At 41.8% G+C, this 27,196-nt stretch overlaps 1 protein-coding gene across 3 annotated transcripts in view; it reads right to left on the bottom strand.

The window, feature by feature from the left end:
- The window catches only part of SAP30BP (SAP30 binding protein), a 53,265-nt gene that overhangs the window by 23,532 nt on the left and 2,537 nt on the right, over window positions 1-27,196 (bottom strand). The window contains exons 2-3 of one of the 3 annotated variants that reach the window (XM_032792912.2): window positions 27,061-27,167; window positions 23,836-23,883 (exon numbers count right to left, since the gene is read on the bottom strand). In XM_032792912.2, the coding sequence (XP_032648803.1) occupies window positions 23,836-23,883; window positions 27,061-27,167 (155 nt within the window). Of the gene's footprint in view, window positions 1-23,835; window positions 23,884-27,060; window positions 27,171-27,196 lie in introns of all 3 variants that reach the window. The other 2 variants (XM_032792910.2, XM_032792913.2) reach the window with 2 other exon arrangements.

The raw sequence follows: 27,196 nt of genomic DNA on the forward strand, positions 1-27,196 counted from the left end.
TCCAAAATCACAAATAAAGTATTGATTTCTGGGAGGTAAATATTTCTTTATCTTGGCTTGTACTCTACAGTTCCTAGAAGGAAAGAGTCTTTCCCATTTACAACGGTTTATACAAAATGGATCCCTAAAACTTGGTAGATCTATATTTAACCAAAGGAGCTATCTGTACAAGACATGCATGACGCCATCATCTCCAGACTACCCATAATTGCAGTCACATCACAAGTACAGTCTTCACATTCTCATGGCACAGCCTAGACATCAGAAACTCTAAACAGGCACAGTGAAGAAAACAAGTTCTAAGGAATCATAACCACACCCTCTGCCCAGAGGATATGAATTTTGCTTACTGATGAATGAGGTATACCTGCTGTTCCATGATTAATTAAGCTGAAGGCACCTAAACAATCTTTCATTAAGTCCCTCATTTCAAACTTTACAAATGGCTTGCCATGAAAATGAAAGACTGGTTCTTAGCCCCTACTTGCGCCGAGTGTTGTTCATCTAGTAATCCTCAACATCCTTTGCACCAGGCAAGAAGTATCCCTATGTAGTACATGAGAAAATAGAATTTCAACACCTTTCCCAAGGTCATACAGTAAGGACTTGTCTACACGTGAAAGTTATTCTGGAATGTTGTAGCTATTCCAGAATAACTCCATGTGGGGACATTTATTACAGAATAAACGCATCTTTTGCAGACCTATCTTAATCTTCTTCCAAAGTGTGTTAAATGAATTCAGAAAAAGCCACTTTTTCTCTCTTCCAGTATATGAGTCCACACACAGAGCTAACCCAGAAAAATTCCACATGTAGACAAGCCCTAAAGACTTGTCTTCGCTACCGGGGAGATCGATGCTGCTGCAATTGATGCAGCGGGAGTTGACTTAGTGGGTCTAGTGAAGACCTGCTAAATCGACGGCAGAGTGCTCTCCGGTTGACTCCAGCATACCTGCTCCCTAGGAGTAAGATAAGTCGATGGCAGAGCATTTCCCGTCAACACTGTACAGTGAAGACACCGCGGTAAATCGACCTAAGCCATGTCGACTCCAGTTAAGTTATTCAAGTAGCTGGAGGATTATAACTTAGGTCGCCATACCCCGCTAGCGTAAACAAGGCCTTAGATAATGGTAAAGAGATTGGAACTCGGACTGTCCACATCCACCAGCACCTCCTGGGAGCACAGAACTCCTAACTTCTCAAAAGGTCCATGTAGCATTAAGGTCTGGCCTATACTTAAATATAAGTTGACAAAAAGGTACAAGGCACAGGGGTATGAAAAATCTACACCTCTGAGCATCATAGCCACGCTGACGCACACCTGAGTGTAGAGGCAGCTAGATTGGGAAGCATTCTTCCATCAGCCTAGTTACTGTCACTCAGGGAGGTGGAATTTCTACAGTGATGGAAAAGCCCCTTCCATTGCTATAGTCTGCATCGATGCTACGAGGTTACAGCAGTACAGCTATAGCGCCGTAGCTATGCCACTACAGCGCAGACATAGCCTTAGACATAACTGCCATTAGCGTTCATGGGACTTCCCATAAACAAAGGCTTTACTCTAAATGCTTCCCCTTGAGTTTAGCATAGCCTTCAACACATGAAGCAGAGGTGAGGGCGTTTAAGTACTGTTAACTGTTTTTCTTAAAATTTAAATGTGCTATGGATCTGATCCCAGACCAAGTTAAAAGGTGACAGAGGGAAAGCTCTGAGGAATAATGTAAAGAGGCACAATATAAAAGTGAAGGGTTGCCAAACTTTAGTGTGGTAAGTGAAAAAGAATATCCATTTCTTGACACTGACTAACAAGTTTTCCAGAGCATTTACCAAAAGGAAGATATTTTGACTGTAAAGTGGAGGAAAAGGGATAAGGGATCTTATCTGTTTACATAAGGCATCAGAATCATTCATGGTACTATGTACATAAAGCATTGGAAAAGTACAAGGTAGCTCAGTGATATTCATTCTGTGGCTTATGAGCCACAAGTGGCTCTTTAATGTGTCTCCTGTGGCTCTTTGTAATGTAACAATGAATTCACACTACTGTGGCTTTTGTGGGTCATGTTGACCACTAATTTGGCTCCTTAACCACTGAGATCTGAGTATCACTGAGGCTAGTCAAGGAACACTGTGCACTGGTTGCGTCCAGAATCAAGCAAGATACTTATGATGCTGTAATTTCATCAAGGAATGTGTATTTTAAGTCAATAAGTCGGACATCTGTGAGAAATTGTGCATAGTGACCATGTTCCCATGGGGAGCGCTCACTGAAGTCAACAGGGCTTGGATTTCACCCCCAGCGTTTAACTTGGAGTTGACTGAGCGCCAGTACTGCATTCTTTTCACAACCTTGAGCTCTGGAACGCTGTGTGGGAGGGTACCTACATTTACGTCTGTGGTCAAAGTCTTTCTGGACACTGGGTTGGTCACACTAATGAAAAATCAATCCAGAGATCACTGTTAGCTAAATAAGCAGCAGTTTATCTCCATCACCAGGGAGGTATAAAACTCAGACAAGCTACAGAAAAAAATAGCTGACCTCTTGTTCCTTCATATCCCAAGCCTAATAGAAAGGCTTTTGTTCGATTGGATATTGCAAGCTATTACGTGAAAACTGCCAGGATAAAAAGTGTAAAATAAAGGGGCTTTCCCCCCCACCTCATTTTGTGATGGCCAGAGTGAATATATTCACTATGATGTAGTATTAGTATGCGTCTTTCAGTCTCAAGAGACCACGGATATGTGCCCCTGAGATGTAAAGAATTTACTCAATTGGTTTTATGGCAGCCATGGCTGTGGCTGAAGAGACCCACTGAGAGAGAAAGAAGCACAATCTCTGCTTACTAAGGTTTATATTAAAGGCAGATCTTGGAGAAAACCTCCTGTTTGAAGACAAAGCTTGCACTACTGCAGTGCCACTGGTGCTCAGAACAGAGGGAATACTAGTGTAAAATAGTCCATCTTGCTTCTTCTCCCATTAGAAGGGGAGACCCTTCCCATCGCTCTCCTCTCACCCTTCTCAAGGAAGGTGTACCCCACAATTCTCTCCCTCATCTCCCCTACTGGGAAGGTCAGCTCCTCATTGCCATCTATTCCTTCCTGCTGGTCATCCCTCAATCAACATGTTACTTGTTCACAGCTACTCCAAGCAGTGGCACACACCATGACATTAGCGAGACTGGTCAGTTTCACTACTGTTGCTTACAGCTTCTGAACAGTAGTGAAGGTGAGAATAAATCTTACTGAGATGCTGCTAATGGTCAGCATCTGGTGCAGGTGGACGGAGATGCAGAGCAAGGAAATATAAAAGTCAGATTTTAGGGACCTCCGATCACCTACATTTCTAAGATCTCTAGACCGATCTTATGCATAACAAGCCATATGATTTCTGGTCCGCGTGTTCCAGAGCAGTTTAGTGAGACTTACAAGACTATTATTTTCACCAATGACTGACTTCAGCTGTTATTTAAGTTTCAGTATTGCTGTTCTGCTAGCATTCAGAAAAAGTTTCCCATTTACTATTGTTAAGCAAGTAGGCAAGTGTCTTTTTCAAGCCTTGGGCAATGAGACACTCCCTCTGGCAGCCCAGCGGTTGTATTTATTATTAAACTGAACTATCAAGATAGATTCATACCTGTTGAGGAAGGACAGGCACTGTTTCTGCTTGTTACATGTAAAAATTGCAACATGAAAGCAACGTATTCTAGTTAAACTCCTCATCCTACTGTGGCAAGATATGGACCGTTAGTAAGAGATTCAGTCCAACAAAACTGCAGGGTGTGTCCACACTATGGAAGGTTAAAAAAACACAAGAACGCAGCCTGCCATCAGGTCCCACTGCAAAACTCAACAGCAATCCCCTCAGTGGGAACAGAGATTAAAACATAGGAAGGAAATGAAAACAATATGAAGCTGACACTGAAGAATTTAAGCTTCAGAAGATTTATCAAAAAAAGTCCATTTTATTGGATGGAAAGAATGGACTTATTTACAACGCTTGCAAAATCCTTCCCGAAACAAAATCCATAAAACCAGTACAAAGCTCACACCCACACTGTGGAACACAGCAGATACTGAGGTTAGGATTAGTACCCTTTGGCAAGAGCTATCATCAACTTCACAGCAGCAGTGGCATAAATTATTAGGAGTGCATTTTAATCATGCAGAAGGCGAAGGGGGCAGGGAAGAGAGGGAATATAACTGCCTTGTGGGGAAGGAAAGCATGTAATGGCTAGAGGGACTTGGGATCCAAGATCCAAGTTGTGAAATTGGATTGTCCAATTCCCCAGCTTGGGTTTCTCCTCTCTCATGCTATTTCAACCAAGCCAGACCCACAAACTCTCTCTAGTTTCCCACCACTGCTGATTAGCATCTATTAAAATAATCTAATGCAGTGGTCCCCAACACAGTGCCCGTGGGTGCCATGGCGCCTGCCAGGGCATCTATGTGCACCTGCGGACTGGCTGGTGGAGAACCATCAGCCGAAATGCTGCTGAAAAACGGCATCATCAAGAGTCGTCACCGCCAAAAAGTGATGCCTCTTGATGTTGCTACTTCGGCAGCATTTCAATGGTGATGCCTCTTGACGCCGCTTTTCGGTGGATGCTTGTCCGCTGGCCATGGTGGCTCGTCATCTGGCACCTGCCACCCAGAAAAAGTTGGGGACCAGTGATCTAATGGGTTAAAAGCACCAAGTTTTCACATAATTAGCGTGATCTTACTTCTGTTAATCAAATCCTCCCTCCTTTCATTTATTATATCCGCTCATTCCATCTTGTCTAAAATTAGTCCATGACTATTCCAAAGAGTTTATAGTGTCCTCCTACTAGTTTGTACAGCACCCAGCATAATGGGACCATGATCCTGATCATGGCCTTTGGTCACATCCATAATAATTTTAAATGCACCTTGATAATGCTATTATCCTTTCCCAGCCTGCGCATCCTGAGGCATGATGCCATCTGTGATTTATTTAGACATTTCTTTAGTGCTCATCAACTTGGTATCTGATTACTGAACAAAGCTGTAAAAACAAGTCCACATATGCAGATCACAATGGGTACAGTGCCCTGAGAAGTGAGAGGTAGAGAGTTTCAAAGCCAGGGACCTTGTGTAACTATGGATGCCAGTTCTCACTGGTTCAATCCCAGCCATAACAAGAACATGCTGACTGACAGGCTGGCATGGCTGCACATCAGGAGAGACACTAAATTAAACCAATCCACTGACTGCTGCAATTCAGTGTCCAGATTCAAAGCACACTGATGGATACTGGAGATTGGGCTGGCAGAGACTGATTTGTTACAGGGACAGCTATTTACACAAAAGTACATTTGTAAAGAGATGAAAAGTAGTTACAGGAACTCTTGTGACCACCCACAGGGTTCAGCAGAACATATTGCCTAGCAGAAGACGACCTTTAATCTAAGTTTTTAGTACAGTGTTTGGTCAATACAAAGATACTTGCCTATTGGTGGTAGGGTCATTACAGCAGGTTTCACCCCACATGAAAGTAGGTAAAGCTAGAAGTGAATGGACATTTTTTCCCCTCTCTCTACAACAATTCATTCACTGGGTGGAGGGGAGTGAAACTGTCTCTTATTAAAGAATCTGCTTAGGCAACAGTATCATTCTGCTGCAGTTGCTGCAGAAAGGATCTAAAGTCTGGATGCAAACACTTCATCTCCACTACCAGCCATAACAAAGCAAGAGGGAACAATACCTACATGTAGACAGGAAAGAGTTTATGATTAATTTCTCAACCCTTCTCATCTCCAGGCAATGCACATGCTCCAGTATATGTAGTTAGCTGGATGACCCAGTCATTCCTACAATAGAGGCAGACAAAATATTAAAATCCATCAGATTTGAGGAGTTAAGAGCAAAGAGTGAGCTGCAGAAAGAAATGGCAATTTCACCTCTCACCCACCAAAGTTTGTCAGTTGTAACATATGCTACATTAGAGAAGCTGGTAAACAGAATAAAGTCCAAGTGTGTGTGCGCGGGGGGGGGGGAGGGCGGGAGAGGGGGAGAACGTACAAAGTTTTATTTCCTTTCCCAACAAAATAAAAAAGAAAAAGGAGAATCCCGGGAGAAAGCCCAAAACGAGCCCATTTCCTATGGTTATATCCTGTTTGCCAGCTCTATCACATGGCTCCAGGCAAACTGCCCAGCTCCGGAGAAGAAAATGAACTTATCAGAAATATGAGAGGAAGTCGCTGGGCCCATGTTATGAAAGCACTGAAAAGCACAGAGGAAACCCACCTATAGGGAAAAACTGGCTGTTTTCATACTGCAATATGAGACTTCTATACAGTCTGCACACTCTGAGGTGTCACCCTGTAGTAGATAGCGAGGAAGAACGAACAAGACAGGAAAGAACTCCTCAGACTCTTTCTCTGTCTCTAGTGACTTATCAAAAGACAGGGCAGACCCAGCTGACACTGCCTTTTACTTTTTAAGCTATATTAAGTCTGTGCAAATCCACTGCAAGTTCACTTCAATTCTATGTCCCAACCCCCCCCCCCCCCAAAAAAAAACCCACACACCAGCCAACCAAGACTTGCTAAGTGATAAAATGTTTTAGACAAAGGAACCTCTATAGCAGGAAAGCCTTTAAATAGTTCCTGTGTGAAATTTGATTCCATTCATTTCACACATGATGTTTTAATAATTTTTGAATATATCAGTTATTCAGAGTAGCAGCACCTAACCAGGGGTTACAGCAAAGGGCCCTGAGCCAAGGCTCTTGCATTCTGGTTTAGTTGCAGAGCCTGGATCACGGTGGCATTTGGGACAAGTCACTGAACCTCCATGCCTCAGATTCCTCACCTTTAAAATGAGATTAGTATCTTCCTCTGAGGAGTTTGGCGTCTGTAAAGCATTAGCAGAGCTTCAGCTACAGGAGTGCAAAGTAAGGGCTCTTGGTATCACAAGCAATGGTCCCAAATACAGTGGCATACACATGTTTAAGAGCAGTTAAAAAAAAAAAAAAAGACAAGACCAAAACAGCTCTCATTGATTGTCCAAACAGACCAATTAAAGACCAATTGGAGCAAGCAAACACTTGACCAAGGTTGCCAAAACTTTGAATCCACCTCTGCTCATTTCCATTAGCCAGTGAAGTTGATTAAATGACCTTATATGACTGCTGTTTGGAGCATCTAGTCCTCGAACCCACAAGAGAAGAGGCAATTCTTGATGCAAGGTACAGTGCCAAAAGTGAAATCCTTGCAAGCTGCATAGAAACTTTTTAAAGACACCATAATAGAGGCTCAATGTAAATGTATACCCCATATTAAAAAACTCAGTATGAGAACCAAAAAGGTGCCACCATGGTGAAACAAGAAAGAAAAAGAAGTAGTGAGAGACAAAGAGGCAGCTTTTAAAAAGTAAAAGTTAAATCCTAGTGAGGAAAATAGAAAGAAGCATAAACACTGGCAAATTAAGTGTAAAAATATAATTAGGAAGGCCAAAAAAGGATTTGAACAACTAATCAAAGACTCGAAACGTAATAGCAAAAAAATAAATTTAAGTACATCAGAAGCAGGAAGTCTGCTAAACAACCACTGGACAATCGAGATGCTAAAGAAGCACTCAAGGATGACTGTGGAGAAACTAAATTAATTCTTTGCATTGGTCTTCATGGCTGAGGACGTGAGGGAGATTCCCGTTCCTTTAAGGTGACAAATCTGAAGAACTGTCCCATACTGAGGTGTCATTAAACGAGGTTTTGGAACAAACTGAAAAACTGAACAATAATAAGTCACCAGGACCAGATGCTAGCCACCCAACAGCTCTGAAGGAACTAACTGTAGTTTGTAATTTAAATCAGCATCTGTACCAAATGACTGGAGGATAGCTAATGTGATGCCAATTTTTAAAAAGGACTCCCAAGGTGATCCCAGAAATTACAGGCCAGTAAGCCTGACTTCAGTACCGGGCAAATTGGTTGAAACTATATTAAAGAACAAAATTGTCAGACAAATAGACGAACATAATTTGTTGGGGGAAAAGTCAACACGGTTTTTGTAAAGGGAAGTCATACCATACTACAATTCTCTGAGGGGATTAACAAGAATGTGGACAAGGGGGATCTAGTGGATTCAGTGTACTTAGATTTTCAGAAAGCCTTTGACAAGGTCCCTCACCAAAGGCTCTTAAGGCAAGTAAGCTGTCATGGGATAAGCAGGAAGGTCCTCTCATGGACTGGTAGCTGGTTAAAAGGATAGGAAATAAGACGTAGGAATAAATGCTCAGTTTTCAGAATGGAAAGAGGTAAATAGCCATGTCCCCCAGGGGTCTGTACTGGGACCAGTCCTGTTCAACATATTTGTAAGTTATCTGGAAAAAAAGGGGTAAACAGTGAGGTGGCAACATTTGCCAAGGGTATAAAACTACTCAAGATAGTTAAGTCCCAGGCAGACTGCGAAGAGCTACAAAAGGATCTTACAAAACTTGGAGACTGGGCAACAAAATGGCAGATGAAATTCAATGTTGATAAATGCAAAGTAATGCACCTTGGAAAACATAATTCCAACCATACATAGAAAATGATGGGGTCCAAATTAGTTGTTACCACTCAAGAAAGATCTTCGAGTCAGTGTGGATAGTTCTCTGAAAACATCCACTCACTATGCAGCAATAGTCAAAAAAGTGAACAGAATGTTGGGAATCATTAAGCACGGGATAGGTAATAAGACCAAACATATCATATTGCTTCTATACAAGTCCATGGTACGCCCACATCTTCAATACTGCATGCAGATGTGGTTGTCCCATCTCAAAAGAAAAAGATATTGGAATTGGAAAAGGTTCAGAAAATGGCAACAAAAATAATTAGAGGTATGAAACGGCTGCCATATGAGGAGAGATTAATAAGACTGGGACTTTTCAGCTTGGAAAAGAGATGACTAAAGGGGGATACGACGGCGGTCTGTAAAACCATGAGCGGTGTGGCGAAAGTAAATAAGGAAGAGTTATTTACTCCTTCTCATAACAAGAACTAGGGGTCACCAAATGAAATTAATAAGCAGCAGGTTTAAAATAAACAAAAGGAAGTATTTCTTCACACAATGCACAGTCAACCTACGGATCTCCTTCCTAGAGGATGATGTTGTGAAGGCCAAGACTATAATAGGCTTAAAAAAAAAAAAGAAGAAAAGAAAAGAAAAAAGAACTAGATAAGTTCATGGAGGAACTATTAACCAGGACGGGCAGGGATGGTGTCCCTAGCATCTGTTTGTCAGAAGCTGGGAATGGATCACTTGATGATTACCTGTTCTGTTCATTCCGTCTGGGGCACCTGGCAGAAGAAAGGATACTGGGCTAGATGGCTCTTTGGTCTGAACCAATATGGCAGTTCTTATCTATTAGTTCGGATTCAGGTGATTTCCATTTTGAATGAAAACAACAAGTTTAGTCATAAAAGTAGCCAAATATAGTCTCTGGTAATTCCCATTAAAAGTGAACAAGCTCAATAAAGGTGTTTATTGCTGTGGGAACCCCATGAACCCAGTAACTTCTCTCATCCCATTTCTGCTTCCTATTTGAGTCCACAGAGAAGAAAGAATAGCAACTTTGTGAGAGATCATAAATATCACATACCAGAGGGGTAGCCATGTTAGTCTGGATCTGTAAAAAGCAGAGAGTCCCGTGGCACCTTATAGACTAACAGATGTATTGGAGCATAAGCTTTTGTGGGTGAATACGTCAAATCATTTTGATAATTTTGAAACGTCAAATCATTGAGAATTTTCTTTAAGAATTATTTCACAGCAGGATTAAATCGAAGGTGAAGCTGAGTTGTGAGAAAACTTAGATCTCAGCAACAACAGCAATGGAAAAATGCAAGAGTGCTGGCAAAGGAAATTTCTTCTTGCACAATAATTCTTTGCTAAGTACATCCCATCGAAATTCTTTCTTCAAAGTCTAGAGAAAGAAATTAAGTGCCACAGCAGAAATTCAGAGACCTGGTAAGAGCAACAACTGAAGAGGACTATACTGCTGCAGACAGATATTTAATGCTAGAGAAAGACCCTAGGCAAGTGACGGAGAAAACAGATATTGTTCATTAATTTGAAAAATGAGAGATAAGAAGTTGCAAGGTTAGTTAATAAAAATCCATGAAAAAGCACATTATCCTAGCAATTGTGGGGCTAATTATTTATGCCAGCAGAAAAAGGGTGCAAAGATTTTCATTCTGTAGGAAGCACATCAGAAACTCATATCCACCAAGCATTGTTTAGAGAAGGATTCCCTGTGCCAAATTAGTTTCCAGCACGCACAGTGCACTGCTATAAGGAAGTTTAAAATGGTATAAAAGACTACTGCCTTGGTAATCTCAATTTGTCTCCCACTGGCAGGTGTCCATAACACAAAACTGAGCCATCAGCACATGCAGCACTATTTGCACCTCTGCTGTCACTCCTGGAAAGGCCCAGGACTGAATACACCCTAGAGACTGAGGGCAACGTCTACACTACAAAATTAAATCAACTCAAGTTATTGCGGTGGCTGTATGTTGATGTAATTGAATTGGTTTTACACATCCATGCTATGCTCCTTGTGTCGCGCGGTGCTTGCTCTCACCAGAGCGCTTGCACACATTTACCTGACAGCATTTGCAATTTGTTGGACGGTTTCTGAAAGGCAAGCAACAATAAATGTCAGCATGCAGTGTCTCACTGGACACTGCATTGACAGAACTACATTGACTTAAGTGCTATGCCTCTCATGAGGTGCGTTATTAGTTGCGTGTAGTAGGTGAGTTACATCGGTAGGAGCTACAATTTAGTAAACTTGCAGAGTTAGGCCTTGACATACACTCTTGGTTGTCAACCTAACTGTACTGGTAGACCCAAGCGGTGGGAGAGCGGGGGGGGGGGGGGGGGGGGGGGGGGGGGGGTGGGGGGCGGGGGGCGGGGGGGAATCCCTCTAGGCATGAAAGAGTTGGTTAAGATATGGGATAAGAGTGGAAGGTTTGCACTGATACTGTATGCTGTCATTGCTCTGTAAGTAAAGGGAGAGAGTTCCAGGGCTCTCAATCTGGCACCATTCAAGAACATTTAATAGAAAAAAGTTACAATGCCAGAAATGTAAAACAAAACAGCAGGTTTCTCTGCAGGTAGTCAGAGGGTCAAAAAATAAGTCATGCTTTAATAGAAATGTGCATATTCTTCCAGTCTAGCTGGTGAAAAGAATGCAAGAAAAGTGGCACCACAAGTTATTCAGTGTTCTGGAAGTTTTTATAGAACAGATTAAAAAAATCTTTCATGGCTCTCGCTGAAGAGACAAGCCACACCTGTGTCAATAATCTTTGGTATTCAGCACTTCAGGGAGTGAAGAGTCTGTTGCGGCTTGTATGCCTGGCGGGGAAGGAATGAGACACGTCCAAATACGTGCCTACTCATCTTCAAAACAGTTCATAAGAACTGGTTTACTGAATTCAGGGCTGCAGCTTTGAACCCAAAGTTTTAAGTCAACAATGCAACAATCTTTCTCTGCAGTTGTCAAGCCAAATGGGCTAGAGGCAGAGGGGAAAAACATGAGAAAGAAAAATAGAATAAAAATTTCAGTGCAAGGTTCATTCTTTCATGTCAAATTGTGTTTAGCACTTGCCAATATACTCCGGCAGATAAAGCTACTTGTAACCATGCCCACCTGCCTAGAAAAAGTGGATCAGATGCACCAACTGATTTAATTTCTGAAACAAAGAGCACTTATTTTAAATAGTGGGTGAGGACCGTAGCAGAAACTGACTTTTCTATACTCTTCTGAAAAACCTTCCAGGCATAACATCAGTGAAGCCTCTCAATACCTCTGGTTTCTTAATAGGAAGTTGAAAGGCAATGTCTCTAGTGCTGAGAATAAGAGAGGGGCACAATCAGTGAATTACTATGTAAAACTAGGCAGAACAAGCAGGTGTTCTGATTGCAAGAAGCCAAGAGAAAAGAGAACACTGATATAATGTTCAGTGGACTCAGTGTTACTCCTGCAGAGAACGCTAAGGCTGGTTTATTGTACAGCATTTCAATGTCTAAATCAGAGAGCAAGTAACTTGAAGTACCTTTTCAGGGTTGGTGGAATCCTGAAGAGAAGAGCAATAGATATACAATTCAAGCTCACAATTCATTGTGGAAAGGTTAACTCCAACAGATCATGCCATGTCTTTCAGAAGGTCAATACAGGACCACTGCGGTCATCACTAATAGGGAGGTTTTGGAACTGGCTTTTGAACCAGACTAGTTTTCAGAATTCGCCAATGATATTTTTAATAGCTGCCCCTTCAACACATGAAAGCAGAGGAATGACAATTCACTTGGGCCTACTTTTGAGCTTTGTCACTCAAATAAAACATTCACATTAATCATAAGAATGGCCACACTGTCAGACCAATGGTCCATCTAACCCAGTATTCTGTCTTCCAACAGTGCCTAGTGCCAGGTGCTTCAGACGGAATGGAGAGATCAGGGCAATTACAGTACAAGCTGTTTTATCCAGCATGTTGAGGGGATGAGGGGTGCTGGTAAATGAAAAATGCTGGCTAACTAAGGAGGAGGGAGTTTGGGTGTGGGAAGAGGTGAGGGGCAGCAGGTTAGGGCGTGGGAGGAGGATGCCATGGCACTCTCCTCAGGCAGCTCCCTGCAAGCAACCTGTCCCAGCTGCTTCTAGGTGGAGGCACAGTAGGTAGCTCCATGTGCTGCCTCTGCCCGCAGGTGCTGCCCCTGCAGCTCCCACAATGAGAGCTGCGGAGCTAGTGCTTGGGGTTGGGGCAGTGTGCAGAGCAGCCTGCGAGCTTCTGTCTAGGAGCAGCCAGCACAGGTCACCATTTGTGGGGAGCCACCCAAGGTGAATGCCCCACAGATCTGGCACCCCACACCTCCTCCTGTGCCCCAAGTCCCCTCCTGCATCCCAACTCCCTCCCAGAGCCCACACTCCATACTCCTTCCCGTGCCCCAACTGGACTATAACCGGAATTTCACTGAAGATCAGAAGTGCCCATTTATAGAGCTTTCCGACTGTTTTATCTGGCACTTCACCAACTTTTACTGTATTAAGTGATCCAGCCACTGTCATCCAGACTCAGGTTCAGGCAGTCAGAGGTTTAGGGATACCTGGAACATGGGGTTGCGTCCATGACCATCTTGGCTAATAGCTTTTGATGGACCTATCCTCCATGAACTTATCAAATTCTTTTTTGACCCCAGTTATAATTTTGGTATTCACAACATCCCCAGGCAACGAGTTCCACAGGTTGACTACGTATAGTGTGAAGAAGTACTTCCTTTTGTTTGTTTTAAATATTCTGCCTATTAGTTTCATCAGGTCCCCCTCAGTCATCTCTTTTCTAAGCTGAATGGTCTCAGTCTTTCTAATCTCTCCTCATATGGAAGCTCATCCTTTCAAGATATGTTAATACTAATTCCTATTGAGAGTTACATGCATCCCACTGCTGGTTGAGTGGACCTAAAGATATTAGGAACATTTTAAAAGTTGCTAATTTGAGCTTCATATCTCAAAATGTTTGCCCAATTACACTTAGAGTTTCCCTTAAAAAATCCTTTGGCCTGAAATATAATCTGCTTAGTCTTTCTCTGGTGGAGAATTTTTTAGTGGAAATTCTAAGATTAATTGGGAAAACATTTTGAGTTATGAAGCTCAAATTAGTAACACATTACACACACACACACACACACACTTTTTTTCGCAAAAATTGGTGCAGGTGGCTTTCCAGAATTGGCCTTAAAACAGAAGCTGTTTTATAGCCTTAAGTGGAGAGTTACTAGTGTGCTTTGACAATGCCAGTGTTAGAGACTCCATTATTGTATGTTCACCTGTTGGTTTACAGAGCAAAACTATCACCTGAAATCAGTAATATCTCTGAGAGCAAATAGTGACAGTTAGGAAGAGCTGGAGGAGGCAAGAATGATCAAAAGCATCAGAGTTTGGATGCTGTACTCCCATACTGGTATTACTCCCCTCCTCCACAAACTCAAAACAATTGCTATTACCTCCCTAAAGTAGCCAAGGGATCACTCGGCCACTGAAGGAATTATTCTATGGGAGGGCTGGATCAAGGTTACAGTTAAAGCTAAGCACGTCTCTGAAGGTTATTAAACGCCCCTTCGTTACATTATGCTTAGGAAATGCACCATTTTGTCTACAAATCGGACACCCCCCTCTGCTTCTTTTGTCCTGTAGCCTAACTTGGCAGCCTCCCAGAATCCCAATACACAAAGTGAGGGGAGGGTTCTGTAAAAAAGGAACTTTGACAGGACAACAAGCTTTCAAAGTCTGTAAGCAGTTGTTGGACTCAGGGTATGTCTACACTGCAGTTAAAAACATGTGGCTGGCCTGAGTTAGCTGACTTGGGCTCACATGGCTGTCTCTGTGGCTGTTTAATTGCAGCATAGACATTCTGGCTGGGGCTGCAGTGCAAGCTCTGGGATCCTCCCACCTTGCAGTGTCCTACAGCCCAGTCCAGCCCAAGCCCAAACATCTATACCTCAATTAAACAGCCCCTTAGAGCCGTAGGTTATTAACTGCAGTGTAGATATACTCTCACTTGGCAGCCATATACACTAACTTTCTGATATCAAGTGCAATCAGAACAGTAATCAGGGCTTGAGAGTTAATGATTGCTCTGCGAATGCCATCTGAAGTGAGCTGAGCGGAAGGGTTGGGCTCACAGTCCTTGTTTGACTTCAATGCTCTGTTTTAATAGTCCCATCCCATCAATATCTAGGTCCAGAATCATTCAGATCAGAGGTTAGTAGAGGGGTACACCCAATACTCCGTTTCAAACCATTTTCTCTCGTTCCCCGATGACTAGCCCAGTTTACAGCGAAGGAATTAAGAACAAAGAGGAAAGAGTAACAATATTTTGTACTTCTGGCAGTAGGCCAAGCACACTGTATGATTACATACAGCTCCTTAACCCCTCCCACCCTAAACAAGAGAGTCAAGAATGCCACATTTTAGAGCCCGGTTCACAAAACCACCACAGCTTTCCCTCTTGCCTCAAACCCATGGCTCCACACCCAAAAGAGAACCCGAAGAGGCTCATGTAGGCTGTTGGATGCCATCTATCCAAGTCCTATCCATGCTAGCCGAACTGTCAGTCATTTCCTTCCCCCTACTAAATATAGTTGTGTGTTTCTGTAGTTATATATTTTAAATGACTACTTGCTTACAGGTAAGGGGTTTACCTTCTTGGTCATTATAAACCCTCATGTAAAGGGATCTGGATTTACACTCAGTATGCAGGGTCTCATACCAGGAACAGTTCTCCCCAGAGAAAATTCTAGAGATCAATCTGCTTTTTGTGAAGTTACAACCATCAGGAGCTTGTGCTGCTTTTCATTAGAACCCCATACTGCTGAACTAGCTGCCTGCTCACTATCTGCTCTGAGCAAAAGTTTACACTTCTTTAATCAGTTTGAAGGCACACAGTTTTCGTTCACTGACACACCCTTCTTCAGTTAGTCAAACAGTTCTGGTGTATAAAATACTTTCGCTAGTCTTCACCTGCGCTAAAGGGAAAACAGCAGTGTGACACATCAGTGTCTGAACTTGAAAAGCTTATTGAGACTTGCTCCTCAAAAGTTGAGTGTCAACATGACAAAGAGGAAGCTGCAGTCTGTTTGGTTATTCAGGCTGTTTGCATCCATGACTGAGATAAGTGAGAATGTGTGCGCCTGTGGCACTCTAAGTGAACAGAAATACGTTCATCCAGACCAACTGTGATAATTTGATCAAAAAAAAAAAATCAAGGAAAAAATACAGGGTAAATGTAAACATAAGAGCTGTGTAGGGGAGAGGAGCCTGGGCACTTTTCTATATTTGCATTAGTCACAGGTGGGGACCAATTTTGGAAAGCATTCCCCCATCATACCCTTTAATATAAAACTAGTACAGAAAATAATGCTCTTATCCACTTATAACTTCCACAGCCTTTGCTTATGACAGCAAAGGCACTTGATGAGCCTTTCAGAGGCGGTGTGTTTTTGGCCTAAAACAGCAATAAATACTGAACTGCTTTTATGCAGTCTCTGGAGCGGACCTGAGCCACAGGCGCAAGGAAACCTAACCCCACATAACCTTGTTTAAATTAGAGAATCAATGTCTTGCTTGATTATTGTTCAGATAAAATCCTACATCTAAGCTGACTGAGCACAAACTTAAATTAAGAATTCATTCACCATTTGCTCACAGCTGTGCCTATTAGAAAGGCAGCAGAACATATCTTTATTGGTTATGAATAACTGCACAATTAACTGATCCAAGAATAACTGTTTAATCTCCTTTTTACAACAGGATAGCATGGATTTCATCTTCAGCTTGCCCTAAAACCCAGAAGAGTTGCACCAGACCATTTCTACAGCACACAGAAATGCCCAAGCCTCATGTTTAACACGGATTTCCAAGAGTGAACTGTGTGGCTTTATTAGATAATATGCAATAAATATTGCATATTATCTTACACCTAACAGAAAAATATTTTTAAGTACATCAGAAGCAGGAAAACTGCCAAATAATCAGTGGGGCCACTGGATGATCAAGGTACTAAAGGAGCAATCAAGGAAGATAAGGCCATTGTGGAGAGCTAAATGAATTCTTTGCATCAGGCGTCACTGCCAAGGATGTAAGGGAGATTCCCACACCTGAGCCATTCTTTTTAGGGGACAAATCTGAGGAACCATCCCAGACTGAGGTGTAAATAATGGCGGTTTTGGAACAAAGTGATACATTAAATAATTATAAGTCACCAGGACCAGATGATATTCACCAAGGGATCTGAAGGAACTCTCATATGAAATTGCAGAACTGTAGTTTGTAAACTCTCTTAAATCAGCCTCAGTACAAGATGACTGGAGGACAGCTAATGTAATGTCAATTTTTAAAAAAAGGCTCCAGAGACAATCCCAGCAATTACAGTAGGTAGGCTTAACTTCAGTACCAGATAAACTGGTTTAAATCTATAGTAGAGAACAGAATTTCAGAGACATAGCTGAACGCAATTTGCTGGGGAAGAGTCACTATAGCTTTTGTAAAGGGAAATCTAATAGCTTGGTGAGGCATGAATTCTTGGAGGGTGTCCACAAGTATGTGGACATGGGTGATCCAGTTGATATAGTGTACCTGGACTTTCAGAAAGCCTTTGACAAGGTCCCTCACCAAGGGCTCTTAAGCAAAGCAAGCAGTCATGGGACAAGATGAAAGGTCCTCTTATGGATCAGTAACTGGTTAAAAGATAGGAAACAGGATGGGAATAAAATGGTCAATTTTCACAATGGAGAGCGATAAATAGTGGAGTACCCCACGGATCTGTACTGGAACCACTGTTGTTCAACATTCATAAAATGATCTGGAAAAGGGGGTAAATGGCGGGGTGGCAAAGTTTGCAGAGGCTATAGAATCACTCAAAATAGGTAAGTCCCAAGCAGACTGCAAAGAGTTAGAGAGATCTCAGAAAACTGTGACTGGGCATCAAAATGGCAGATGAAATTCAACACAATAAGTGCAAAATAATGGACATTGTGAAATATAATTCCAATTAGACATACCAAGTGATGGAGTTTAAAGTAGCTGTTACTACACAGAAGATCTGAGTCATCGTGGCCAGTCCTTTGAAAGCATTTGCTCAGCGTGCAGCAGCAGTCAAAAAAAAGCAAACAATGTCAGGAACAATTAGGAAAATATAGTGCCACTACATAAATCCATGGTACGCACACACCTTGAATATATGTGCAGCTCTCATTGCTCCATCTTCAAAAAAAAAAAAAAAAAAAAGTTAAAATTGGAAAAAAATAGAGAAAGGCAACAAAAAATCATTAGGAGTATGGAACAGCTTCTGTATAAGGAGAGATTAAGGACTGGAATTGTTCAGTTTAGAAGAAACTAAAGGGGGATATGATAGAGGTCTATAAAATCATGAATGGTGTGGAGAAAGTGAATAAGAAAGTGTTATTTACTTCTTCTCATAACACAAGAATTAGGGATCACCCAATGAAATAAAAAAGGCAGCAGGTTTAAAACCAACATAAGGAAGTACTTCACAAACTGCATGGTCAATCTGTGGCGCTCATTGCCAGGTGATGTTGAAAAAGCCAAAGAAGTTTAATTAGGTTCAAAAAAGAATTCGATAAATTCATGGATAGGTCCATCGATGTCTGTTAACCAAGATGATCAGGGATGCATTCGGTGTTCCTAAACTTCTGACTGCCAGAAGCTGGGACTGAACAACTGAGGATGGCTCACTTAATAATTGCCCTGTTCGTTCCCTCTGAAGAATCTAGCATTGGCCCCTGCTGGATACTGGGCTAAATGTTCTAACCCAGTATGGTCATATTTATATTCTTATGAAACCAATGGAGAATGAATATTATTATGTTTGGCTGGAAAAGATGTTACCCAAAGCTATTAGTGGGTTAATCAAATGGCTCTCCATTAGCCATGCTTTGGGTTTATGATAGCCAGGATTATGTTTACTTCCTAGTCTGAACATGTTAAGAAGATCAAAGGGATGGGAAGAAATAAAACAGAAATATACTGCCACTTGGTGGAAAAAGTAGGTATGAAATTCCTGCTACTCTTACCAGCAAAAAACTTATAAAATGAAGTTTTCAAATGGATTTCTTGGTAGCACTGCTAGTGAAAACTCAACCAGCACCTCAGATAAGATTTACAGTGATGCGTTTGAACAAAATTCCACCCCATCTTAGGAACCTGGCATTGGGCCACCTGGCAGGATGACACCCTTAGGAAACTCATGATTGGAGACTCTCCAGGCTAGCAGTTCACTTAAAAGAACAAACAGCCTAAAGGATATTTTGTGGCACTCTTATTTTGCACCCTAGGCATATGCCTATTCTGTTTAGGCCTAAAGCCAACTAATAAGGGAAATATAACTGGAGCATTATCAGAGTTCCATTTCCTTTTGCTCTCCCTGCCATTTCTTCCACCTCTTCCCTAAGACAGATGCAACTTCATAAGACTGCCTCCTCACACAGAAAGGATATTTCCCGGTCCAGCTGGCCAAGATCTAGTGCAGCGGTTCTCAACCCGTGGCCCAATTAGCCCACATGCAGCCCAGCTGAGTGCTAAAAAAATTCAATAATTGTGGCTGTGGTCTGATGGGGGCAGGGCTGGCTGAGAGGGAGACAAGGTTTGGCTGCTTTCAGGAGGGCTCCTGCCAGCAGGGTGCTGGTGAGTGCATCAGGGAGTGAGAGAATGGATCTCCGGGCAGGGTGGGGGGCCTCTCTGGGCTGTGATGGGGTAGGGAGTGCTGGGAACCAGGGGTTGCGGGGTGCCAGGTTATAGGTGGGGCTCCATGCCTAGGGGCTTCGTTGCTGGCCCACAACTAGCACTGCATTCCTGGCCCAGTGCAGGGGTCCCGGGTTCCTGGTGCCCTGCCCCCAGCCCAGGTCTCCCCTCCTGGCTGCCTCTGTGGGAAAGGGGGTGGGGGTGCTGTGGTTCTCAACCTGTGGCCCACGTAACACATTGTGGGCTGCATAAACAGGTTGAGAACCACTGATATAGTGTAACATCAGTTTATCATCTGATATGTTTTATACTGAGGAGGAGGGAATGATTATATCCTGCATTTGAGGTGGAAAGATCTAGTCTAAGAATTAAGATCTTATCTTTTAGAAACATAATTTCAAAGACTTGGTTTAAAAGGGATGTGGAATGTTGTTCAGCTACTTAACTAAAACCTCAGCTAAAGCAGGGGCAAACAGCTCAGCTGTTAATTTATGTATCAGGATTCTTCTTAAAATATGTTTCTGCTCTCTGGAAAGAGTCAGAATCATTAATCCTTGAGCTGTCAGCACAAGAAGGAGAAGAGGGAGACATGACAGCAACTCTACTTGTCCGTCTGTCCTCATAAGAGGGTCACTATTTACATTTTCTTTTGGCTCCCTTCCTATTAGGGAATCTTCATAAATCTTCTTTCATATAGTGCTTTGAGGCGCCTCCAGTTTCCTCATCTGTAAAACAGGAATAATGACATATCTCCTTTGTGAGGCACTTTGAGATCTACTGATGAAAAGTGAAGTACAAGAGCAAGGTATTATTCCAGACTAAAGAAGTTACACACACTTGCATTAAATATATCATCTTCTCTCAAAAGACCTGAAAGCACTTCATAGACATTAAGTCTCAAAACCTCCTGGAGGTAGGTGGAGAGAGATTAAACAACCTGCCTACACTAAGCCTGTAGATGAGTTAGGAAAAATAATACCGGTCTCCTCAAGTCCTCTGTCTTAACCACAAGAACTTCCTTCCTCTCATGTCTCTTCCCAGGAAGAAGGCTGGATTCTAAGTTATCTTAAAATGTTTATTACTTCTCTAAACTGAACAGTTAATTCAAACACAGCCACAATCATATCAATGCTCCCAAAGCGATTATTGTAGAGTAGACACGGGCTGTCAGGTTATGAAAAAAATAATGAAAGCGTGAATTATTTTTCAGAAGCATAATGACAGAGCAAAATGTTCTTCCCTTCCAGTTTTCCATGGGGGTGTGTTTTAAACCATTCCAGTTTCTTCTTTTTTCACATTAAGTTCGAGCTCTTGGTTCTCAGGTCCAAGGCTGTGTGCAACTTTTCTCCTTGTTAAGGGCATTAACTGCTATAGTGGTGGGTACAAGTCCTCTGAAGTCAATGGTGACGCACCTGCTTATGTATGTATTGAACTGGACCCTAGATCTCAGCTTTCACTTCCCCTTAGGCATAGGCTCTCTCCATGTCCAACATACTCCACTTGCCTAAATACTCCCTAAGCCTCAGCCTCCCAACTCAGCTTTACATTTTCTTCCATGCTACCGGCTATGATAGCAACAGTCTCCCTCTTGTCATGACTGACTCCTCTCTTCTCATATCTGAAATCAAGCATTTTCTCAGTTCCCAATATCAGTCTCCTCTGATGATCTATTCCAAGTTTTGGATACAACCGTCTCTCTTTAATACTGTATTTAAATTAGACCATTAAAGTCCTTGATGCTAGACCTGCTTTTATGTTTGAAAAATGTTTTGCTCATTTACTGTATGGCTCTAACAACATTACTCTATGTAACTCTGGATTTCCCCCATTATCCCTTCTGTTATAATTGTTCTTCCACAGAGCAGGTGTAGCTGGCACTCTGTTCCAGCTCTGATAGAACAGCAGTGGAAAGCTAAAGTGAGAGAACAGGCCTTAAAGAGCTACTGCCAATTCAAATGGAGGAACAGCACAGATGTGAATGGTGGCTCTATTCCTAGAACCATTTGAATTCCAGGACATCACTAAATCAGTGGCAGGAAGATGACAAAGTAGAACGCATATACTGAGAACCAGGGAGGCTGCAGGCAAGGTGCTCCTAGTTCAGGCACTGGAATGGGAATCAGAATTTACTGCATTACCTTAGGCATGTCACTCAGCCTCTGTGGCTTTATCTCCATGTTTGTATTTTCTTCCCTGTTACTGCTTATTACAAATGTGTGTGCACAGAGCAGCTCTATTCCTGCCCATTTTACTTAGTGCAAGAACCCAGACTGTAAGTGCCTTGGGACAGCAACCATCTTTTAGTTATGTGTTCGTACAGTGCCTAGCACAACAGGCTAACTCATGAGCTGGGCTCCTAGGCAGTATGGTAATAGAAGTAATACTTGGAGTGTTCAAGGTATCACATCTGCAGCTCTATTGATTGGGACAGCAGTGCATATTAGTCATTAGAAGCACGGAAGTTAAAGGAGAAAACAGTTTATGAATGAATATTTTGATACATAGTTTAAGTTTTAGCACAGTAATACATAAGATGTAGCAGTGATGCAATCTCTGGCTATCATGAACAGGTTTTTGTTTGCAGCTGAATGACCTGTAACATGGGGAAGAAAATTAGTATTTTCTAATGAAATTTACAGCCGGAAAAAGGTGTCACATCAACTGTTCTGGAGATTGAGCTCATTCATTCACACAAAAGGTGCAAGGCAAGTAGCCACACCAGGGCCCCTTTGTTCTGCAGTAGGGACTAGCTTCTGCTGGACAGTCTAAACTTTTGTTTTAAAAATTATTGCTAGCCCATATGGTTGTAAAAACATAAACCAAGTGCAAACCAATGTGTATTTTCTTGAGGCTGCTGATAATTTTAGAAGAAACATCCAGCTAATGTGCTTAGCCATTGGTGATGGATGCAATGGCCAGTATTTAGAAGTGGAAAGCGGTTGCTGAGGTGGGGAACTAGAAATTTGAAGCCTGCTCCCCAGCCTCTTCACCCAGTTAACATAAGAATGGGCATACTGGGTCAGACCAAAAGGTCCATCGATCCCAGTACCCTGTCTTCCAATAGCAGTAAATGCCAGGTGCCCCAGAGGGAATAAACAGAACAGGCAATCACCAAGTGACCCATCACCTGCCGCCCATTAGCAGGGGATGGGTCACAGAGACTAAGGACACCATCCCTGCCCATCCTGGCTAATAGCCACCAATGGACCTTTTTTTTTTTTTTTAACCCTGTTAAAGTCTAATTGCAATCACTTTCCTCCTTGAATAAAGACATAAGAGAAAACTGCAATGTATTTCTCCTTATTCTTAGTATCAAAAACCTCAGCCTCCTCCTGTATGCCAAAAAGCTACACCATATCCCACGCATTCCCAGGTGCAAGACACTCACAGACTCCTATCCAGCTGCCAAAACCTCTAGGTATATTAAAAGTATAGACAGACTTAATACAAAGAATGATGTAAGCTGATGAGGCATGTGAAACATGTTCAAACTGGATAAAAATAATACCGAAATCATTATGTTAATTTTCATGCTATCCAATAAAGACCTCTATATTTTAAGAGTACCTGAAGCTACCATAGTATTTCCAAACTCCTGCTGAAAATCAGAAAGCCTTGCTGTAGGGTTAAGATATACCTTGTCAGAGAGGACACAGGTCCTTGGTAAAATGAAGGCCTTGACAATCTGTTCTCTTTCAATATGCAACAGCACTTTTCATATTGTTAGGGAAATTAATTCTTAACCTAATTTCCTAGCCAAATTCTAACACATTAGTTTTAGCTCTCTATAGATATTCCTATGCAATTTCAAGCAGATACAGTATCCCCACCAAATATACTTCCTGTCCCTGTTCAGACTTACTATACGTTATTAAACAGCTGTTGCCTTGCACCACAAAGTTGTGTAAAGTATTCCTTGGTATATGCTATACAATGCACAAGGGTGTGAAAGGTAATTTATGAAAGCAATTATTTGGAAATCTCTAATTTGATATTAATGATGGCCTTTCACAGTCCATCCTTACACAAAGAATCCTTACAACAGGAACACTAACACCAGTGTGAAGTTCTTGGATTATTTCTCAAATGATTTAGTAAGATTTTACAATCTCTAGGAATACACTCCTAATTGAATCAAGCTGTTTCTCATGTAAAATCTGTCTTCCAGATGAAAGTGTTCAGACGGGTCAGAACATGGCTCTGAATATTCAGGATAGGCTCCTTGTATTACATTATGATCTCTTTCAGATCAGTGCAATAAAGCCTCCTGTCAGTATCCCACCATGTCAGATCCACTTCACAACATGGATCACTCATGATTTCAGACCTCTGCATGCCAATCAATCAATGCTCCAGCTAGATAGCTCTGCTGCCTCTTTAGATCTTTTTAAGGAGCCAGAATTAAAATCCCAGAATATTCATGTTACAGGTGCAAATAAAATAGAATAAAAACAATTAAGCACTTAGACTAACCAGAGCAGAAAACAAACCATGAACCAAGCCATGCTGTTAAGACTTAGTCCTGTTGCAGACAGCTACCCAACCGCACCCCACCACACTTCCAAATACCTTTAGGTCACCAGCCTCAGGTTTTTCAGTCTCTGAATCGTCATCTTCCTACAAGACAAGAATTTACAGGATTAAGCTTAAAGGGTGGGCTTGGCAAGTTCCTGCATATAAAGCAAGGGGCTTGCATTCAACAGCCCAGTGACAGTCCAAGACCCTTTCAACCAACAAGTCATCATGAGTTCTATCCCACCCCTTTGCATGACCAAGAGATGAATCAGATAAACCATGGAAAAGAGTTGCTTAGCAAAAGAACAACTCCAAGTAGCAAATATCCCCTGCAGAATTCATACAGCTCCTGAATATTCAAAACTGGACAATAAAAGTCAGCAAGCTTTTATCATCTGATAATTCCAGCTGTTAGTTTTTGCTTGCTCTTGCTTAGTAATCCTCACAGAAAAAGCAGCATTTGCAAGACCTACTGCACACCAAGCATACACCAGCAACATATACAGAGCACACTTTGCCTGCCATCCCACTCAGCATGCAGGCTTGGTGGTGCTAAGCCAGACCCACAAGCTTCAAAGATCCAGTGATGCCAGCAGACACTGCATCTTTGTCATTCTAGTTTAATGCCATAAATCACTTTCACCCAACTTCCAAACACACAGGAGAAAACAGCCGGTGTTTGGAAGGATTTAATTCTATTATTTCCATCCAGAAATAAGAGCCAGATGTTGCACAAAATGCCACCAATTAAAGAGCTTTAAGAGATCAAGTTTTGAAATGCATGGGCATGGTAGACCCTATTAAAGGTGACCTATGGCTTTACCAACAGGTTTGATTATTAGCTGGGACTACACTGCTCCATTAGCTACTTAACTTGGGTCATAAAGAGCTATGTATCTTTAGAGGTAAATACATAACTCAAGTCAAAACGGGTCACTTTTGAAGAATATTTTTTGTCCTCCCCTAACTTAAAGATCGCTGACTGTATTTCCCCCAAACTTCTCCATTCAGTTTCAACTCTGGCCTGAACTCAAACATTTCATGTTTCAGCTTCAACAGAAAAAAAAAATTAGAAAGTTAAAAACCGAAACAGAAGTTGCTAATGAAAGTGCCATCTCAGTCCTAACTAGCATGTCAAATTGCGAGAAAAATTCAAGATCACAGTAGAGAATAATTCCATGTTTTTATCAGACTCATGATGCTTTTACCAATGAGAAGGTACCTTTGTTTATAATGGCTATTAAATCAAAGAGAACACGGGGTGCAATACTTTCACAAATATTAAGTCTTAGACAATGCAAAAGGTTGTTAGAAATCTACTGCCTTAACATATAGGTATTATTTACAAAACCAAACATACAAGTTACACACAACTACTCAGGGAAGCAGCTTACCAGTCAATACTGTGGCCAATGTAAATATATGGAAAAACAGACAAAAGCCTAGTCAATTAAGGCTCTCTGAAGGCCACCAAACCTGGACTCAGCTGAACCAGGAGAAGTAGCAAATTCCGAAGTCAAGCCTTCCACAAAGCAGGCTCCAATGTTAATCCTTGAAGTATTAGTCCCAGAAACTGACGTCCTACTATTGCAACAATACATAAGATGAGAGCCAGTCTAGGTAACTGGGTCGTAGACCATCCAGGGCTATAAGTAACATACAGAGCTGGAAGTGTATGAATAATTAGTACAGAGATTTGAAGAAAGTTAGATGCTCTTCACATCTTGCCCCCTCTGAGATAGTGGCTAGCTACATTATATATTCCAATAAATTGTGCATGCAGATCTTGAAAAATCCACTTCACAGTGCTGAACAAGAAAGTTTTCCTGGCAAGCATTTCAGCCTAACCCATCAGTTTTTGGGAAATTTAAGCTCTCTCTCTCGTTTTATCTTTTTTTAAATAAAAAGATGCTTTTAGTCCTTACGGTTGCCAACGTAACACTATGAAACTGCATTAGTTTACACTCTCTGAACACCTAAAAATTACTCCAGGGTCTCTGCTGTCACAGCTTTTCTAAGCTACTGAAGAATGAATTTAACAAGAGCAGTCTGTTTCACTTCTGCTCTTCAGAGCCAGTGAAAGTATAACTTAAATTCCAGATGCAGTTTGGGACAGTTAAGAGCAGCAGCTGAGACACTGACGTTAATCACAAGGGAAAGTCACAAAAAATGGAATTTGTGGAGAAGGATTACAGTCACAGTGACCACTTCCCTCCTGCACTCCACACAGCAACTAAAAGGCTGGAGAAGGGGCAAAACAGCAGAGATACAATCTCATACCAGCCAGTAGACTGTGGAGGGCAAGGAGAGAAGCTCTCTCTCTTCCTTTCTGCAGCTAGAGGAGGGAAGGAGCTTTATGTTTCTCAACCACCTACTACCAAGGGTTGGATCCAGAAGATGGATTCTCTTAGCTGGATCCAGTGATGGAACCCAAAAACAGATTCCCAACTTCCCCATTCATAGCAGTTGGGCTTCTCATTAGGCCACTGCTCCATGGTGAGACTGACCACCCTTTTGAATCTCATAACTACATTTGGCTAATTGGTGCCCTGTGAAGTTCTCATGCACTATGTGTGTCTTAGGGATGCTTTGCGATATGCATTACTTTGGTATTTAAATGCTGTTATAAACATGCTATGCTTTCATGACAAACAAAAGCCATACAGATCAAGAAATCACTAGACAAGAAATCACTGCTACACCAAGATACTGATGTAGTAAGTGGGATTATGCACAAAAAACCCAGCATGATGCTACACAATTTCATTCCTGCTAATCCTCCAGCCTGATCATGCAAAAGCTAGCTGCCCTTTTAAAAGGCTTTCCCCATGCCTCTTAGAAGTGCAGCCGAGCTTTCCATCTCTCTTCTCCATTTCCTCACTACAGGATTTCATACACCAATTTTATACAATAAGAAATGAAGGTTTATTTTACATTTCTCCTATCATAAAGCCAGTACCTTATCTTATCCATAAAGTGGAGTCAAAATGGCAACTTAAAAGTTAGCAACAAGCAATACAGATGAGTTGAGCTGATATTTTTAAAGGTAGAGTTCTTGGATTTAAAACAGACAAAAGGAAATGAAGTTATTTGGTAAGCATGGTCTGGTGGCTGAAAGAGAGGATGAAGAGTCAGGATTTCTGCATTCTATTCTTAGTTCACAGGGAGGATAAAAAAAGGCCTGTTAGGGAAGCACTCTGAAGTCCCTACACAGAAGGCACTATAGAAATATTTAAATAGGGAATCAGACCAGCTAGCATAAGAGGACAAACTACTTACTGAATGTCTGCTGTTTTCATCATCCTCTTCCTCATACCCATCCTCATCTCCTTCCAACCGGTTGAAATCATCTTCACCATATGCTTCTGAGACCAGACCTCCTTTTTCTTCTAGTCCATGCATGGGGGGAATAGGA

This window comes from Chelonoidis abingdonii, chromosome 13, assembly GCF_003597395.2.
Source record: "Chelonoidis abingdonii isolate Lonesome George chromosome 13, CheloAbing_2.0, whole genome shotgun sequence".
Lineage (NCBI taxonomy): Eukaryota > Metazoa > Chordata > Testudines > Testudinidae > Chelonoidis > Chelonoidis abingdonii.